The sequence below is a fragment of the Oncorhynchus kisutch genome, linkage group LG24, assembly GCF_002021735.2.
Source record: "Oncorhynchus kisutch isolate 150728-3 linkage group LG24, Okis_V2, whole genome shotgun sequence".
In the NCBI taxonomy this organism is placed as follows: Eukaryota; Metazoa; Chordata; class Actinopteri; order Salmoniformes; family Salmonidae; genus Oncorhynchus; species Oncorhynchus kisutch.
In genome coordinates this window covers 17529757-17546658 of record NC_034197.2, presented here as the reverse complement: position 1 = coordinate 17546658, position 16902 = coordinate 17529757, and the positions used below count along the sequence as shown (strand labels likewise).

Sequence of the window (16902 nt, the reverse complement as noted above, 5' to 3'; positions counted from 1 at the left end):
AAGAATGGCAAAAATTCTGCATAAATACAACACACCATCACCAATGCTGACAGATACTGTGGGAATACAAATCATGTTGCATGCATTGTGCAAAGAAGGCCAACTACCTATGCTGTGCCTGTGCTAACAGATGTCAGTGTAACAACAACCTAGATGGATTTTCTGGAAATAATATTGCTCAATGTCAAATTTCTACATCAGTTGGAGCAACAACCACATTTTGCAGGTGACGTAGTTCAACATGAAAGTTGAACAGGCACAGATGTGGGCCTAGGCCTAAAGATCACTTATTTTCCACCATGAAAATAAGCCGAGCAAGCTGCACACAACACAGGCCAACCGTCTTTAGTGAAAGAACTCTATTGAACCGATGTCTGAATCAGTATGGTCATTTCACAGATGCTCCTAAACCAGGGGGGGTCAAACTCATTTGACGGAGGGCCGAATGTCCGCGGGTTTTTGGTCATCAATTAAGACCTAGACAACCAGGTAAGGGGATTTCCTTCCTAATTAGTGACCTTAATTCATCAATCAAGTACAAGGGTGGAGCGAAAACCCGCAGACACTCGGCCCTCCATGGAAAGTGTTTGACACGTGCCCTAAACGTATTGTCATTTTCATTACATGCGCTAAATCAAATGTCACAAACAATAGAAAATCTCCTCCTGGGCCACTTGGGGGTAAGCATAGGCTACATGTCCATACTTCAGTATAGCTCATATATACACAGAGGCAATGCTAACAGTATATTTGAAAAGCTAAAGATCTCATAGATCTTCAGAAAAGTGGATATTACTAGGCTGGGGATATTCACAGTCTATAGACCATCAGTTTATTTATTTCCAACGAGTGCTCGACAAACATTTTCTAAGAGGTTGGTTGCCAGCCATTGATTAGGTGAGCTAGACCAGGGAGCTTCAAGTTCCTTGGCGTCCACATCCCTAAGGACTTAACAGGGTCCACACACATACCTGCACAGTCTTGAAGAGGGCATGGCAGCACCTCTACCCTTACAGGAGGTTGAAAAGACTTGGCATGGGCCTTCAGATCCTCAAAAACTTCTACAGCTGCACCATCGAGAGCATCTTGACTGGCTGCATCACCACTTGGTATGGCAACTGCACTGCCCTTGACTGCAAAGTAATACAGAGGTGGTGTGGACAGCCCAGCAGATCACTACGGCTGAGCTCCCTGCCATCCAGGACCTCTACAATCAGGCGGTGTCAGAGGAAGGCCTGACGAATTGCCAAAGATTCCATCTCCTCAAGCCATAGACTGTTCACTCTACTACCGTCCGGCAAACAGTACTGGAGCATCGGCACAGCTTCTACCCCCAAGCCATAAGACCCCTAAATTGCCAGACTGCTAAATAGTCAATTAATGGTACCCGAACAATCGGCACTCACACTCTTGCACTGACTCTAAGCACACTCACTAGACTTTATATACACACACACACTACAGTGTCACTCCCTCACACGTTCACACATAACACAGGCATACCGACACCACAACCTCACACTCTTTTACACTCATAATTTGCTGCTGCTACTTTGTTCTTTATTTTACTCTTTTACCCACCTTCATGTACATATCTGCCTCAAATACCTCTGCACATTGATCTGGTACTGGTACTCCCTATATATAGCTTCATTCTTGTGCATTTTATTTTATTCCTCGTTATTTACTTTTATTTATTTATATTTTTTGACTCTGCATCGTTGGAAAAGGTTCGTAAGCAAGCATTTTACTGTAAAGTCTACACCAGTTGCATTTGGCGCATGTGATAAATACAATTTCATTTGATACAATGGGCTCATCATTCCCTGTCCACCCACAGAGCTGTAACAGACAAGCAGGGATGGAGGCAGCCTTGAATGCATCATGACATCCCTGAATTGGATTTCCGATTAAGAGGGTTTCATGTAATTAGCTAGAGTACATTCAGTGTAGTGTACAGCCTGTCATGAGTAGCACAGTGACCCATCACCTAGGGGCTTTTAGCCAACACTTATCTCAGCCATGGGACGTATGCACCTCGATGAGGCTTTTAGGAGGTTGATTGACAAGGCTGCTATGCACCTGTGTGTGGCCAGCATTCTAATTTCAAGTGGTTTATCTAGTCCTAGTGTTTAAAACAGGAAATAATGGAAAACCTCTCTCGTTGGGCATGTGTATTGTGGCATAGACCTCAAGAGAAATATGTTCTCAACATGTTCTTCCACTACCCCAACAGCACACTGCCCTTCTCTTGTTGACCAAGTACGCACCATAACATAACAACAATGGCCTCTTTAAAATGCACCTTGAGTTATGTTACGGAGTACACAAAGGGCACCACTGGTCCCAGGGCAATTACTAATAGCCTAGGTCATTGTGTATTCCCTTCCTCCCATTTCTCCTGCAACCTTTACCTGAAAGGGCTGTAGAGCAAGTGTCACCAAAATTAGTCTCTCTGACATTATTTCTCACTACTCTCAGTGGGCATTCCAAGTGCACTCCATCTATCTAATCCCAAAAACACAAAATGTGTTATTTATTTATTTAATAACCTTGAGCAAGACAGACTGAAGTTTTTTTTAAGTAAAAAAAGTAAAAAGTAAAAAAGAGAGCATGCAACTGCCCAGTCCACGGACAAACTCAATTCCTTCAACTTGCTAGTAGAGACAAGTTTCGGGAGGAAATGGTGCAACAAAATGTAGGGGGAAGAATCATGACCCATTTTACTCACAAATCCTGTTTTATTGCATTTTTCTTGGTTTATGTAAACGAATTTCACCGTGGCATACGAAAATGAATGGGTCTGGCGTCAAACATTAATACGCATGTAGCCTATTGGTTAGAGTTGGGCCAGTAACCGAAATGTCCCAGAATTGAATACAGAGCCGACCATACCACAAATCTGTCGATGTGCCCTTGAGCAAGGCACTTCACCCTAATTCCGTAATACTATGGCTGACCCTGTATAGAACAACACATTTCACTGCACCTGTGACAATAAAATAAAATAAACATTTTTATAATTATGCTAGGGCGTTCGTAGACTATTTTTCTCAACGTTCCAAAATGTCTAGACAAACCAAAAAGCATGTGAGTAGTTTAGCTTCCCACACAAACAAATGACGACTCGAGGTTGCAATCTACTACATATGAATATCTTGAATATGTAACGAGTTTTATGTTGCATTACATTTATTTATTTTTCACTGACGATCATCTAACAAAGAGGCACTTCATTGCGCGTGCATGGCTACGTGAACATGTTATTAAACATGGCGAAGCAAGGGTACCCTGTATGGATGCAAACTAACAAATGAATAGCTGCTGTTGCTGCTGTTATTGCAACCGAAATACAATGAACTGATTACTCCGGGAGGTTGTTTACTGAACCTGGCTGTGCCGTTTACAACGTGCCCATGCACCGACGTTCCTGTTCGGAACACATCCCGCTCTGCCTCCCATTCATCCACTGATCTCCCCTACCTGAGAAGGCTGGACAGCGGGTGAGAAGCATTGTGACCACTGATATTGCTGCTTCCACCAGTCCCCGATGATCCACTGCCACTTCCAGTCGATTGTCGTTTCCCAGAAAGAAGCTTTTCCACAGCGGCAAGATTTCCAGTGCGCGCCGCCTCTAGGAGTTCCTGCTCCTTCCCCATCTCGGATAGAGTAGGGGGATAGAACACGGGAGAAAAAATCCTTTGCGGTCCTCTACCAATCTCACAGGCGTACTGAGGAAAACAATGGTTCCCTGCACGACTGGATCACTCTCCCAGCAACACAATTATCCAGGATTGTTCTGATCTCCCACTGTAGCTCCGGGGAAAAGTTTCGTTCAGTACCACGGAGCAAACTTCCTTCGCCCAGTCTCATGCGCGCGTCACTTCCTCGAAACTGGCTCTAGCTGACGTCGATCAGTCATTTTTTTTCGTAATTTCTCATTTGTGATTATTCTATTACCAATATGCACAAAATATATCTTTGTACTAAATACAGTAAGTGCACAGTAAGTACACTGTGCATGTGCACATGGTTGTACATGCAATAATCAACTATGTTGGCATCCTTTTTCTCTCCTTAAAAAAAACTGTAGGATCGTTAAACACAAAATATATGTGGGTGCCAGAGTTCAATGTATATTCCATTTAATAATGGAGGCTATTGACATATTGATATAATTTAACTTCGATTACCAAATTACATTTAGCCAGAGCATCATCTGAAAAAAAAGCATAGTATTTTATTTCCCATTGACAAGCCAAGCATTATGACTAGTTGAATGGAAGTACTCAACTAAAGCACTGGACAAAATATAACTGTGTGTGTATCTTTACTCAACTGACAGAGAAAAGACAACTATAAACAAAGTCGCACATTGTTTTCAGTATTCTCTCAATAAAGACCAATGGAGTTGGAAAGGAGTTGTCACTAGTTACCACAAGCACAATGTCCAAATTGGCTATATCGTAACAAATCTTGAAAATAAAAATGTGCTTTTTGGTTTTAATTTAAGGTTAGGGTTAGGCGTAAGGTTAGCAGTGTGATTAAGGTTAGGTTTAAAAAATACATTTTAGAAATGGGCGGGGTTTATGATTTTGTGGCTATGGTGACGACCCGGGAAAAGGAAGTGGATTTGAGCAGAAGCTTCCGACCGCGAATGTTCTAATTTCAAAACATTTTTCTTTCGCGCTTTTGCTAGTATTTTACTAAAGCAGCTAACCGTCAATAAACGAGATATACTGAGTTCCACGAGGCTAGTAAGTGAGCGTAGTTAACGTTAGCTGTGAAGTAATTATTTTGCTAGCAGCTAACTAGTTTGTTTCTGGACTCGAGCATTGCAGCTTTGACTGTTGCATAATTATAAGTTCGATTGGTGTGGTAAGATTTCAAATGAGCTATGGCAGACCCGGCTCTGATAAAGACTGAATCCAACTCTAAGATATCATTGGCTGCTGGAGAAAGCCCTAAAACCGAAGACACTTTAGAAGTACCCGTGACCTCGGATGCAGACACTGAAGATCCATCCTCACAATCAATTAAGTGTGTTGTTGGAATAACTATAACTTATAAAGAGTGTCATGATATAGAAAAAAATTGCCCCCCAAAGTACTGGAACCCTACAACAACCTCACAACAGAGCTCACTAGCCTGACTCAATATATAGTTATTCTTTTTTACATCTTCCCTACAATCCTCTGTTGACTTTGCATGACCTGCTGAAGGACTCTATGGCTGGAGATGAGGATGAGGGAACCGCAGGTCATCCTGCTTCCAAAAAGCTGAAATTGGAGCCTGAGAAGAAAATGGAGAGGTGCCAAAAGGTTGACGAGGATGACATACAGAAGATGCGGTAAGATTCATATATTCTACATTGTATTAACAAAGCGTTTGTGGTAACTGCACAACAACATATTTGTTGCAAGAATTCGTACATTAACATTTTCCCCCCGTGTTGTCCAGGGTTTGTCTCCTCATTGTCTGAGGAGCAGCTTTAACTGCTATGAGATGTACAGACGATCTGCCTTCCCTAAAGCTGCTATAAAGAAGGTAAGACCTTTAAGCAGTTTTATGTAAGATTTCATCAGAATCGGTTCAATTTCCATTAGAAAATTCACTGATGCATGTATGCTGTATTTCAACATGTTTATCTTTACCTGGTTGATACAGCTGATACAGTCCATCACAGGATCCTCAGTCTCTCAAAATGTGGTTATCGCCATGTCCGGTATTTGCTGGAGAAATAGTGGAAGAAGGTGAGTAAAGGACATCGCTGGGTCAATATTGACCAGATGAGTTCTTGATTGTCTTGCATCTCCACCAACAAAGACTTTGAGGCATTTTTGACTACTCTACATTCTTCTGTTTGGTCCTGCAGCTGTGGACGTGTGTGTGTGAGAAGAGGGGAGACAGGCCTCCCCTGCAGCCCAAGCACATGAGGGAGGCTAAAGAACAGAGCAGATCCCCAATATAAAGCACAAGAACATTCTCTTCCACTGAGCCACTCATGCCTTGCTGATTATAGACGGACAGAGCCAAGTAGGGATGTATTCCCCCTTTCAGATGGTGGCAACTTACACCACTTTATCATGTTCATTCTCTCTATTCCAATGTCCACTGGCATGGAGAATGTCTGGCCATGAAGGCAAATGCAGTATACTGCTGTCAGGAATAGTCCAACTCCAAAGTCAACCTCTGTGTTAGTTGAGGGTATTTCTTGGATATACTTGTCAATAATAGAACGTTGGATGAAAATATTAGATCTACTTAGTGTTTGTATATGTGACACTTTATTATTTGAGCTGAAGCATAAAGCTGAAAGAATGTATCCAAAATTGGTCCCTTCTAGTGCCTCATGGAGAAGAAAAATAATAATAATACAGGATTTGGGTCAGTAGCTGACATATTTCAATAAATCAAATGTATTATCTTCTCATTAACGACAGGTAGTCTCGTAAATTGAGTTTGTGTGTGTGCATGTTATAGGACACTAACCTCAAGCCTGTTCTGACCAATAAATGTGTAAAAACCATACTGTGTAAAGATCAGTCACCAACCTATACTAGGAGAATAGACGGCACACAAATAAAGGTTGCGTCAATATTTTATCACTTAGAAAAATTCTCACATACTAATTTGGTTCACAGAACCAAGTTTACATAAGTCTTATTGAATGACATTAAAACATCTTGGGTGAGGAATTCTAAGCAAATGTTACACACATTTGACAAAACACAGTCAGAGGGTCTCAACAAATGTATCAGGACATTATCTTCTCTGGGATGATTCTCACTGTCACACTAAGAAAGTGCAATTTCCAGTTAATGTACCACACTTAAAAGTGCAAATAATCCACAGAGCAAAATAATTATCCATTTGATTATTACATGCACACACTCACTCCTTCCACAACAATGAGAATACTATATTCTTGCAAAGTCATTCTAATAACTAAAGGGACAGAGTATGCCAGGCCCACCCCCTCATGCATGGCACTATTTGGCTGGCTCAGGGCTGTTGTCATGGTAACCCAGATCAGTTGAAGAGGCAGCAGAAGTGTAACTTGACAGGCTGCCCCCTGTGAAGAGGAAGCTGGCTGGGGGCTGAGTGGTCACCCTGCTGCGGATAGAGAGGGCTTACAGAGTTGTTCTAAGGAGGGGGTGAGCATGGATTTTAGTCAGTCATACAACTGCAGCTTTCCTTCCACATCACTTACAATAACCAGGTTTAGACGGATTGGCTGACAACGTCAAGAAAATGTGCGCGCATCGATATGGCAGGAAGGCGTGCATTATGATTCTGAAAGGTCAGATGGCAGCCTCTTGTCATTGTTGCTAGCTATGTGGGAAATCAAATGTGTCTCGTTTCAGCTCATATCATAGATTATCCATTATATTGACCAGATACTCTAGTGGCTGCTCAAACAATTAAACGTCTTCAAAAATGGAAGGCAGTCGGGAGGCGGTGGGACCATTCTAGCCAATGAGCGTGCAGATACATGCACATCGGTTTCCACTAGTTATCATCACAGGCACAAAGTCAAAATTGGCTACGTGAAAATAAATCAACAAAAACGTGCTTTTTGGTCTTAATTTAAGGTTAGGCATACGGTTAGCAGTGTGGCTGAGGTTACATTTAAAATCACATTTTAAGAAGATATATTTTAGAAATGGGCGGTGTTTGCTTTGAAGCTGTGGTAGTTTGTGAAGACCAAACACAAACTATATAAAAAGTGTTTTTTTCCCCTCAAAGTTACCGGGTTGTCACGAATCCTACTTCTATCAGTACACTCCTAACAACGTAATCATTGCGAAACTTCTATTTGATCAAATAGCTCTTAGCCGTGGTATATTGGCCATATACCACAACCCCCTGAGGTGGCTTATTGCTATTATAAACTGGTTACCAACGCAATTAGCGCAGTAAAAATAAATGTTTTGTCAAACCCGTGGTAAACGGTACTTTCAGCCAATCGTCATTCAGGGCTCGAACCATCCAGTTTATAATGTTATTGATACCATGTCTTGTTTTGACCAATCTCATGTCTATGCTAATTGTGCAAATGTATTTATGTTTAAAAATAAATACATTTTGAGACTAAATGTTCTCAAGTGTTTAAGCCTACCCTGTCTGTTTCGCCTGCATCGCTTGTTGTTCTTAATTATACACTGGGTTGGTCGAGCCCTGAATGGGAATTTAACCGCAAAAGTTATTTTTATGTGCACTACATCGCGCACAACCTTTAACCGCAACAGATCAATATGATGGAAACGACTCTGATGGGAACATGGACATATTGTTTTAATGCGGATTATAGAATATTCACATGAAAATCTGTCGCCAATTGGATGGAAACCTAGCTACAGCCAAGGCCATGCACAAAAAAAAACAACTAAAAGCAAATATCTACAATCAAAAAAACAATTGGGTAGCAGTATGTATTTTCTGAGAGTTGTTGATATTATTCGTAACGGAATCACTATTTTGTTACACTGAATGTGACCTTTAGGGAATGTTCAAATACAAACATGCATGACGAGGGAAAAAACTGACACATTAGACAAGTTAATTTGTTAACCTTAGGCATTTTCACTTTTACATAAAAAAATAATAAAAAATTGCTTAAAACCATGCTCAGGCTATGGGTACAACATAATTCATCCTTTGCTTCATGCTACATCTCTCAATCAGAATGTAACACTATCATTCATACATTAATATCAGAAGGCAACCAGAGAAACAAGCCCAGAGGCTTGGTACAGTGGTATATTATTATGGCCACCAGAGGTCTCGCAGTTCCACTCAGAAGAGAGTGGAGAATGATGCTAAAAGCTCAACCAAGGGTTAGTTAACTTGTTAGCACCATACCACATATACAAGTCTCTTCTTGACACAATTGACTTTCTCCCTATTCACACTTGTTTTGCTGAGTGTGACTTTGATCTAAGTAATGTTAACCCAATGTCTCTCCTCTTAAGTGCCAATCTTCTGAGACAACAAACATTTGAGAAATAATAAACTGTCAACTCCACATGAGATATCCTATAATTACTAACAAAAATCGTACTATATAACCACATTAAATAATATACCTCCAATTAGTACAAAGGCTTCACAGGTGTTCCATAGTAATAGAAATGTACCCAATGGGTAGAATACAACAAATTGGCATTAGTGCACCTGTCAGTTTTAGTGTAGATAAAAGCATTAGCATTATACATATTTTGTGTGTATATACGCAATTAAGATGCAGTATCTCTATGTATTCTTTGAGCTGATGTGTTTGTTGAGATGGCTAGTAGCAAGACTGTCTTATCAAAAATGATTTAAAATAGCTGCAAAAAGTAAATATTCATGACTGCCTGTAACAGTTCATATCAAAATAATAACACTACATTACATCCACACTGGGATCCAAAACAGGGGCTTCTAACCATAGATGAATATACCCCAATCCACTCCCCTGTATCTACAAGTTAGGGATAGCAGAAGGACTTATTGAAGTCTAATTCTGTGGATGGTCAGTGAGGAATTAGTATATACCTAGATGGTGTTTCTCCATGCAGATGGGTGAGTAAAGGAGATCAACTAATACCTGTCTGAGTGCAGGGTACACCTCTCAAGTAACAAACTAAACCAGTTAATGTACCATAACCATTGTCTTAACTGTCCTCAAAAGATCAGAAAGCATGTGTCATCTGAACATTCAACCACCAAATTTAGTTTTACTGCTAAAAAAAAATCATATACGTTTTTTTGTTTTTTTAAATGCAAGAAAAATAAGACGGAAACATTTTAACCTGGTATCTGAGAACAGTGTGGAGAGAGCTTTCCCCTTCTCAGATACACAACCATTCAAAAGGAGAGCTATGCGGAGGTGTGTCTGGTGATCCCACAGACAGGAGCTCCATGTTTACAGTGCAGTACTGCTTTAAGTCAGTCTTTCCCTTCCCCACTTCTATTTAATACAAAATCATCCTAAACAACGTTACATGAATGCATCTAAAATACCAGCTACTAACTATACAGACGTACAGTTATGTACAACTATGAACAGGATCTACTTTACAATAGCGAACAGTTTTATAGTTGCAGCTTGGTGGGTGTTTGTAAACCCACACACCAACATTCCTAGAGCTCTAGTGGTCTTCACAGGGCATGCCTGACATTGAAAGATGTGTACAGGAAACAACAGCAATGGAATCTTAACACTACTAAACTGACAGTTCTCTGCATAGAAGACTTTATAGTAGACTAATTTTGGCATGTGTTCTTCAAATAAAAGATTTGCTTAAGATAGATGGCCAGTGAGGTGCAGCACAACAATGAGTCAACTATTCTCTATGGTGGTTTAAATTCAAACTAGGTGTAAATAGCTTTAAATGTACAGCAATACCCGTCAGTGTGTAAAGAGTGACTACAGTAGGACACCTGTTTTCTACAGGGGCCCCCTATGTGTTCTCTGGAAGTGACACACTGTTTGTTTGTGCAATTCATTACAAGAGCTTGAACTTTGGAACCATCAGGGTGGATTCCACTGTTAGGTACTCATCACTGTTCTTTAGAAATTGTCATATGCCTGGGTTCAGACAGCTAATTTTGTCCAGACATTTCTATCAGTTCCTTTACTCCCTTATTGATGTAGTGCCAGTATATTGCCCTCTGCTGGCCGGGGAAGTAAAGCGGTCACAGGTCAAACATGGGGTCATACTTCCTGACTTCCAAGAGGAGACGCTCTCGGTCAGTGAGGGCTTGAGAGAGGGCCGACTGAGCTTCCGATAGCTGCGACTCCAGGAAAGTATTCTGAAGGGAAAAGGTTGTTGTCTTTATTGCTTTTCACTTCTAAATTATGTTTCTTTGCCAGGGTAAGTATGCTAAATCTCTTCAGCTGTAATTGCTACCCTGATTTGGCCCCTCTTAGCCTTAACAAGAGAACCAGACAAGAACAAGTGTACTACAACTGTCTGGCCTTATCTTTATCTAATCATCCAAAATGTAACTTAAAAGTATTCCATTTAAGCCCTGTGAGTACATGCGATTTTATATCAACCGTTTCACACACATTTAAGGTTAAAAACCATAAGTACAATGCAACTATTGTCGGGACTGTGCTATCGTGAATAATCACTTTATGTATGCTACGCTTTCATTTTACATGGTGGTTCAAACTAGCCTAATCCTTACTGATACTGGTGAGCCAGTGTGAGTGGGTGTAGAGATCTACCGTGATCTGCGACAGTTTTCGTTCTGTCCAACAGTCTGGCTTCTCCAAACATACCACAGCACCACCTGCTGAGTCTCTTGGGACTGTGCCTTCACCACCTGCAAGACAAGACAATACATATTTAGAAATAAAGATTACTCCTGTTATTCGATGTCATTCAAGCAGTGAGAGACAAAATCATTGTAATATTCAAAGACAGGTCCGTCTCCTCTCCCCAAATCACCTTTGATTCTCAAAATGGCGTCATCAGATCGCTCCACAACCACCTGGTCTACGGTAAAGGTGACAGGTTGGGGCTGGGGGGCCGTGGGGTAGACCTTGGGACCATCATCCTAAACAGGAGGGGAAAACACTGGTTAACTCCATTGCATGGATGGCAGGCTAACTGTCATTTATTCAATCTGTATCCTATGGAACGCTGTTGGGATCTTACCACATATAAAAACAGGCTACACATCAAATAACATTATCTGACCCCAACAGAGTTCCATAGTCTCCGTTACCAGCTGACCTTCAGAGTGATAGTGATGTTTTCCAGCCGGATCTTAATGGGTTGGATGTCAGCACTGAGCTCATCCTCCAGGAAGGGCCCCAAGGTGGCCAGGGTAGAAACCAACAGATCCACCTGACAGTCTCGCACACCCAGCTCCAGGTGACCCACCAACCCAGACAGAGAACCATGCCGCGCTGCAGAAGGACCCATCTCCATCCGTATGCCCACCATGGGAACTGCCCTGCAGCCTTGCCTGTGGCCAACGGTAGACCCACCAGGCACTACGGACATCATGTAAAAAATGGTGTGTTGTGTAGTCAGAGAATGGGTATTATGGATGCAGTGGTCTAAAAGTAGCATTGAGAGTCTTTAGTAGTTACACTGGGAGAGTGAGGTGATTACAGGAGTGATTATATCACAATATGAGTATGTATTTGTATTTATTATGGATGCCCATTAGCTGCTCTCTTCCCCGGGTCTAAGCACATTAAGACACACATCACACACAAAAACGAATAATATAAAACAGTACATCATCTAACATCATTACACCACTTCATTTCTACAATACAAAATGTATAACACTACAATATATTCAATATTAAAATGTACGTGCGTGTAGAGTGCGTGTGCTAGCCACTGTGTGAATTTGCAAGTGTGTGTGCCTGTGTGTCTCTTCACAGTCTGCGTTGTCCCATAAGGTGTAGTTTTTCTTTTTGTGAGTGGATATAACAGGTGTTTGACAGGGAATCGGAGAGCATGAGTGAGTTGGGAGGACAGAGTGTTCTCTGACAAAGGGAACCATTTTTATTCGAAATTGAGAGCCAGTGTGTTGACACAGATGTTGAGTGTGACTGATGCTCAGTAAGGTGCAGGGTCTTTAGGTAGTTAAGTTCTACTTAATTTTTGATGACTGACAGAGGCAGTGTTTTTCCGCTCGATTATTATCCAAATCTGCCACTGGAAGTCATCCAGAATGGATAAAAGCATAGTTCCATCCGTAGCTTGCAGTTACCTGGCATCAGTTCAGTCAGCAGGTCAGAGACCCTGACGTTGCCCATCTGTCTTAGGATGAGATCCTGGGCCTCCACTGCCACCACCAGGTCCTCTCCCTTCAGGTCTGCCACACAGGCCATCCCACTGAGCACCAGCAACAACACAGAGGTCTGCACAGCACACCACAGCACAATCAGTTAATCACAATAACAATTCTGCTTTGCTCAGCTTACAAATACAGTATGATTGCTGAGCATATACAGTGGAAGTGCTGACAATGCCTCTGTAATGTCACACTGGACAGTGTATGTATGTAAATAGACCCACTGTGTCCTGTGTAATGTCCTCAATGCTCTGGGACAGGGAGCTGCTCAGGTCAGCTGAGGACCCCCCCTCTGTCCCCAGGGCAGGACTGCCTCCACTGGGCCCCGGGGTGCCATTGGGTCGCATCATGGACACTACCCCTGAGTCTGAAACCACAACAGAACACACAGGGACAAAACTCTATTGTCCAGTGGGATTCAAGATTATTGTTTTTAAATCATCTTACTAGATAGATAGTATATCTTTATTTTTAAATGTTCTGTATTCTCTTGATACAATACGCATGTGTGTTGTAGAGTTTGGATGGTTTTGAAGTGACTGATGATATTGTGGGGAGTTACCATCCATGAGGATGACAAAGTTCTCACTGGCGTCGTTTTCCACTGAGAGGTGGTCATTGGGCAGGCTGCCGTCCAGGATAGCACTGTCAAATGAGTGCTGCGAGAGAGACTGGTTCATGGACTGGAGCCGCAGGCTGGCTATGGGGGACCCCTCCTCAGGGCGCTGCTCCCTATACAAACAGAAACGGAGGATGAGTTAGGGTCAACAGCCTGTATGTTCATTCACACCAGTAAAACCACATCCATACAGTTTACAATATGGACCTGGAAGAGCTGAACCATATAGTGTAATGACAACAGCACAGCAGGAGAGCATGCTGGGAAACCTACTTCGCCTGTGGATTGAACAGCTTGCTCATCCCCGACCCGCGACTCATGAAGCTGAAGGCATCTTTTGTGATGGAGAACGCCCCTTTAGTCAGGTCCAGGGAGGCACTAAAGGCATCTTTGGTGACGTCCTTGGTGGAGGTGAGGGCAGTGGACAGCTCTTCCTCCAGGCTGAAGGTAGAGGGGTCCCTGGACAGGAGGGAGTGATGGTGTTCAGGGGAGAAGGGAGGAGAGAGAACAGGACCACTGCCACCCCCCTGGGCCATCTCCCCCTCCATGACCTCCACTGCCTCGCTGGCCTCCTCTACTACACCATCCACCTCCTGCTCAAGGGGAGGAGAGCTGTTGATGGTGGCAATGGTGTTTCCTATCCCACTGTCCTCCAGAGGGCCTGGTGAAGTAGCCTGGTGAGTGGGAGAGAGATCGGAGTCTGTCAGGCTGGGGCTTTCAGACCCTGGGGTGTGGGCCTCCTCTGGCTCCGTGGCTGCAGGTGGTAGCAGGAGCCCCAGCTCCACTGAGTCCATTAGGAGGGCTAGGCACACCGTAGGGGGGTCAGCCTCCTGGCCCCTGGCCTGCTTAGAGTCCCTGGTGTCCCGGCCCAGCTCGTGCCCCAGCCTGGCCAGGGTGTCCTTCATCCGCAACAGGGCAACATACTGGTAGTGGTTGAGCCACACCTTGACCGGTGTGATGGCCTGGGCCAGGAAGTGGATAGAAGCCACTGCAACCTCCTGTCGACTGTCCTGGTTGTGTTCCAGGTTGGGCGGGAGGTGGTTTTCATGCTGTTCTGGGGTTTTATGGTTGGGATCAACAGGAGCTGGTTCATTGGGGGAGGAGACTAGGGAACTGACCTTAAACGCAGACGGACGACACATCCACACAGAAATGGTGAAAGGCTCCACGAAGGGGTGAGCTCTGCCCCTGTTGCTTTTCCGCGCCCCCTCGAAGCTCATGGACAGACGGGACAGGCTGAAGAACCAGACATCCTTGGGCCTTAGGGGCCTCCTCTCAGACAGGGACAGGGGCTCCATCTCCAGGGAGTGCTGGAGGAAGGCAGAGGGTAGGGGGAGGAAAGAGCTCTGGTCTCGGGGGAAGGAGCAAGGGGGAGTTGACTGGAAGAAGTGGCAGGTGGAGAAGCTGCTGTAGGTGGAGTGGAGGTCGGCCCGGGTGCCGTGGGGGGAGTGGCGTGTGTTGCTGAGGACCATCTGGGGAACGGTGATGCTTAGGGACTGGGGCCGGTCCTGGTGGTCCATGATGGACGACTCCAGGGGAATGATCAGCTGCAGACAGACAGGGGGGAGGCACAGAAACAGGAACACAGTCATCTCCTGACCACTAACCCAGTAATAACATCAACACCAAAGTTTAAAATGGGCCCTTTCCATTTCATTGCAGAGAAAACTGGAGACGAAAGCCAGAAGCATTACAAAACTGCATACCCATTACCAAAAAGAACAGTGTTTCTACACAAAAGTCCCTAAGGGCAAACATCTGGAAGGTTGAGCAACACTAGAAACACTTGAAATTACCTAAAGTTGTGTAATGAGCTGTAATACTCTGCTGCCAAAAGGGACACTGACTGCAATGATGCAACTCTATTCTGACAGCTTGGTCTGGGTTTAGTCTCACCTTGATCTGAGCTGCGTCCATGTGGATGTCCATGTGCTCCTCTGCCTTGCTGCTGTCATGGAGGTGGTAGAAGGCTTTGACCTGCTCCAGGGTACGCAGCAGGCCCCTAGAGAACAGGTTGACCCACAGCAGACTGGCTGGGTCCAGGCACAGCTGTAGGCCGTTCAGTTGGGCATATAGGTTAGTATTGGGTACTGGGGAAGGAGAGGGGGGTGGAGAGGGGGACATATTTTCAGTTGTAAGATAATATTCTAATGGTTTGTTTCTTTCACCAGAAGAGAACTGAATATTGAATTGGAGGATCAGCAAGAAACTACAGTTTGAATCATTTACTAGGATAATCACTAAATAGCAGTTTGCAAGAAACACACACAACAGTGTATGGTAAGCTCATACCAGGCAAACCGGGGTTGTCAGGGAAGTAATACTCTGTGAATTGCAGGTGGATGGCTGGTATATTGTCTGCTAGGTTCAGGGCCTTGCGGTTACAGGATATTAAGGACGGGGTCTTCTTGCTGTGGCATCCCCCTGTAGACACCTGTGTGAGGGTAAGGGATGGTAATAATGATTCATGTGAATTTGATTTCTGAAGTGCTTTTCTCACACAAAAACTTAAAAGTAATGATGAGTTTTCTGACGGTCAGAGTGAAAGTAGTGTAAAATGAACTTAATGCAGTATTAACTACAGTAAGCTCCAAATATATTGGGACAGTGACAATTTTGTTGTTGTTTTGGCTCTGTGGATGAAATTATACAATGACTATGAGGTTAAAGTGCAGACTGTCAGCTTTAATTTGAGGGTATTTTCCCCGTTTAGAAATGACAGCACTTAGTCCTCCCATTTTAGGGGACCAAAAGTATTGGGACAAATTCACTTGTGTGTATTAAAGTAGTCAAAAGTTAAGTATTTGGTCCCGTATTCATAGCATGCAATGATTACATCAAGCGTGTGACTACAAATTTGTTGGATGCATTTGCTGTATGTTTTGGTTGTGTGTTTTATTTATTGTGCCCAATAGAAATTAATGATAAATAATGTATTTTGTCATTTCATTCACTTTTATTGTAAATAAGAATATAATATGTTTCTTAACACTTCTACATTATTGTAGATGCCACCATGATTACGGATAATCCTGAATGAATCGTGAATAATGATGAGTGAGAAAGTTAGACGTAGAAATATCATACTCCCAATACATGCTAACCTTTCACCATTACAATAACAGGGGAGGTTAGCATACCTCTAAGACATGCTAACCTCTCACCATTACAATAACAGGGGAGGTTAGCATACCTCTAAGACATGCTAACCTTTCACCATTACAATAACAGGTGAGGTTAGCATACCTCTAAGACATGCTAACCTTTCACCATTACAATAACAGGGGAGGTTAGCATACCTCTAAGACATGCTAACCTTTCACCATTACAATAACAGGGGAGGTTAGCATACCTCTAAGACATGCTAACCTTTCACCATTACAATAACAGGGGAGGTTAGCATACCTCTAAGACATGCTAACCTTTCACCATTACAATAACAGGGGAGGTTAGCATACCTCTAAGACATG

At 43.1% G+C, this 16902-nt stretch overlaps 2 protein-coding genes and 1 long non-coding RNA gene across 13 annotated transcripts in view; 1 reads left to right on the top strand and 2 right to left on the bottom strand.

Annotated features, from left to right (window-relative positions):
* LOC109869126 (ankyrin repeat and SAM domain-containing protein 1A) overlaps positions 1-3902 on the bottom strand; it is a 125027-nt gene extending 121125 nt beyond the window's left edge. For 4 of the 11 annotated variants that reach the window (XM_020459020.2, XM_031804462.1, XM_020459021.2 and 1 more), the window contains exon 1: positions 3484-3898. In XM_020459020.2, coding sequence (XP_020314609.1) covers positions 3484-3659 — 176 coding nt within the window. In that variant the 5' untranslated portion in view covers positions 3660-3898. Of the gene's footprint in view, positions 1-3483 lie in introns of all 11 variants that reach the window. The other 7 variants (XM_031804459.1, XM_031804460.1, XM_020459019.2 and 4 more) reach the window with 5 other exon arrangements.
* Positions 3903-4320: 418 nt separating this feature from the next.
* LOC109869134 (uncharacterized) lies at positions 4321-6529 on the top strand. The gene is made up of 4 exons (XR_002251991.2): positions 4321-5350; positions 5461-5547; positions 5668-5753; positions 5876-6529. It is a non-coding gene; the product is annotated as an uncharacterized LOC109869134 (long non-coding RNA).
* A 56-nt stretch (positions 6530-6585) lies between these two features.
* LOC109869125 (UHRF1-binding protein 1-like) overlaps positions 6586-16902 on the bottom strand; it is a 51133-nt gene continuing 40816 nt past the window's right edge. The window contains exons 12-21 of the mRNA XM_020459018.2: positions 15725-15866; positions 15329-15522; positions 13706-14979; positions 13376-13545; positions 13038-13180; positions 12730-12880; positions 11733-11995; positions 11445-11553; positions 11222-11319; positions 6586-10800 (exon numbers count right to left, since the gene is read on the bottom strand). Coding sequence (XP_020314607.1) covers positions 10684-10800; positions 11222-11319; positions 11445-11553; positions 11733-11995; positions 12730-12880; positions 13038-13180; positions 13376-13545; positions 13706-14979; positions 15329-15522; positions 15725-15866 — 2661 coding nt within the window. The 3' untranslated portion in view covers positions 6586-10683. The remainder of the gene's footprint in view (positions 10801-11221; positions 11320-11444; positions 11554-11732; positions 11996-12729; positions 12881-13037; positions 13181-13375; positions 13546-13705; positions 14980-15328; positions 15523-15724; positions 15867-16902) is intronic.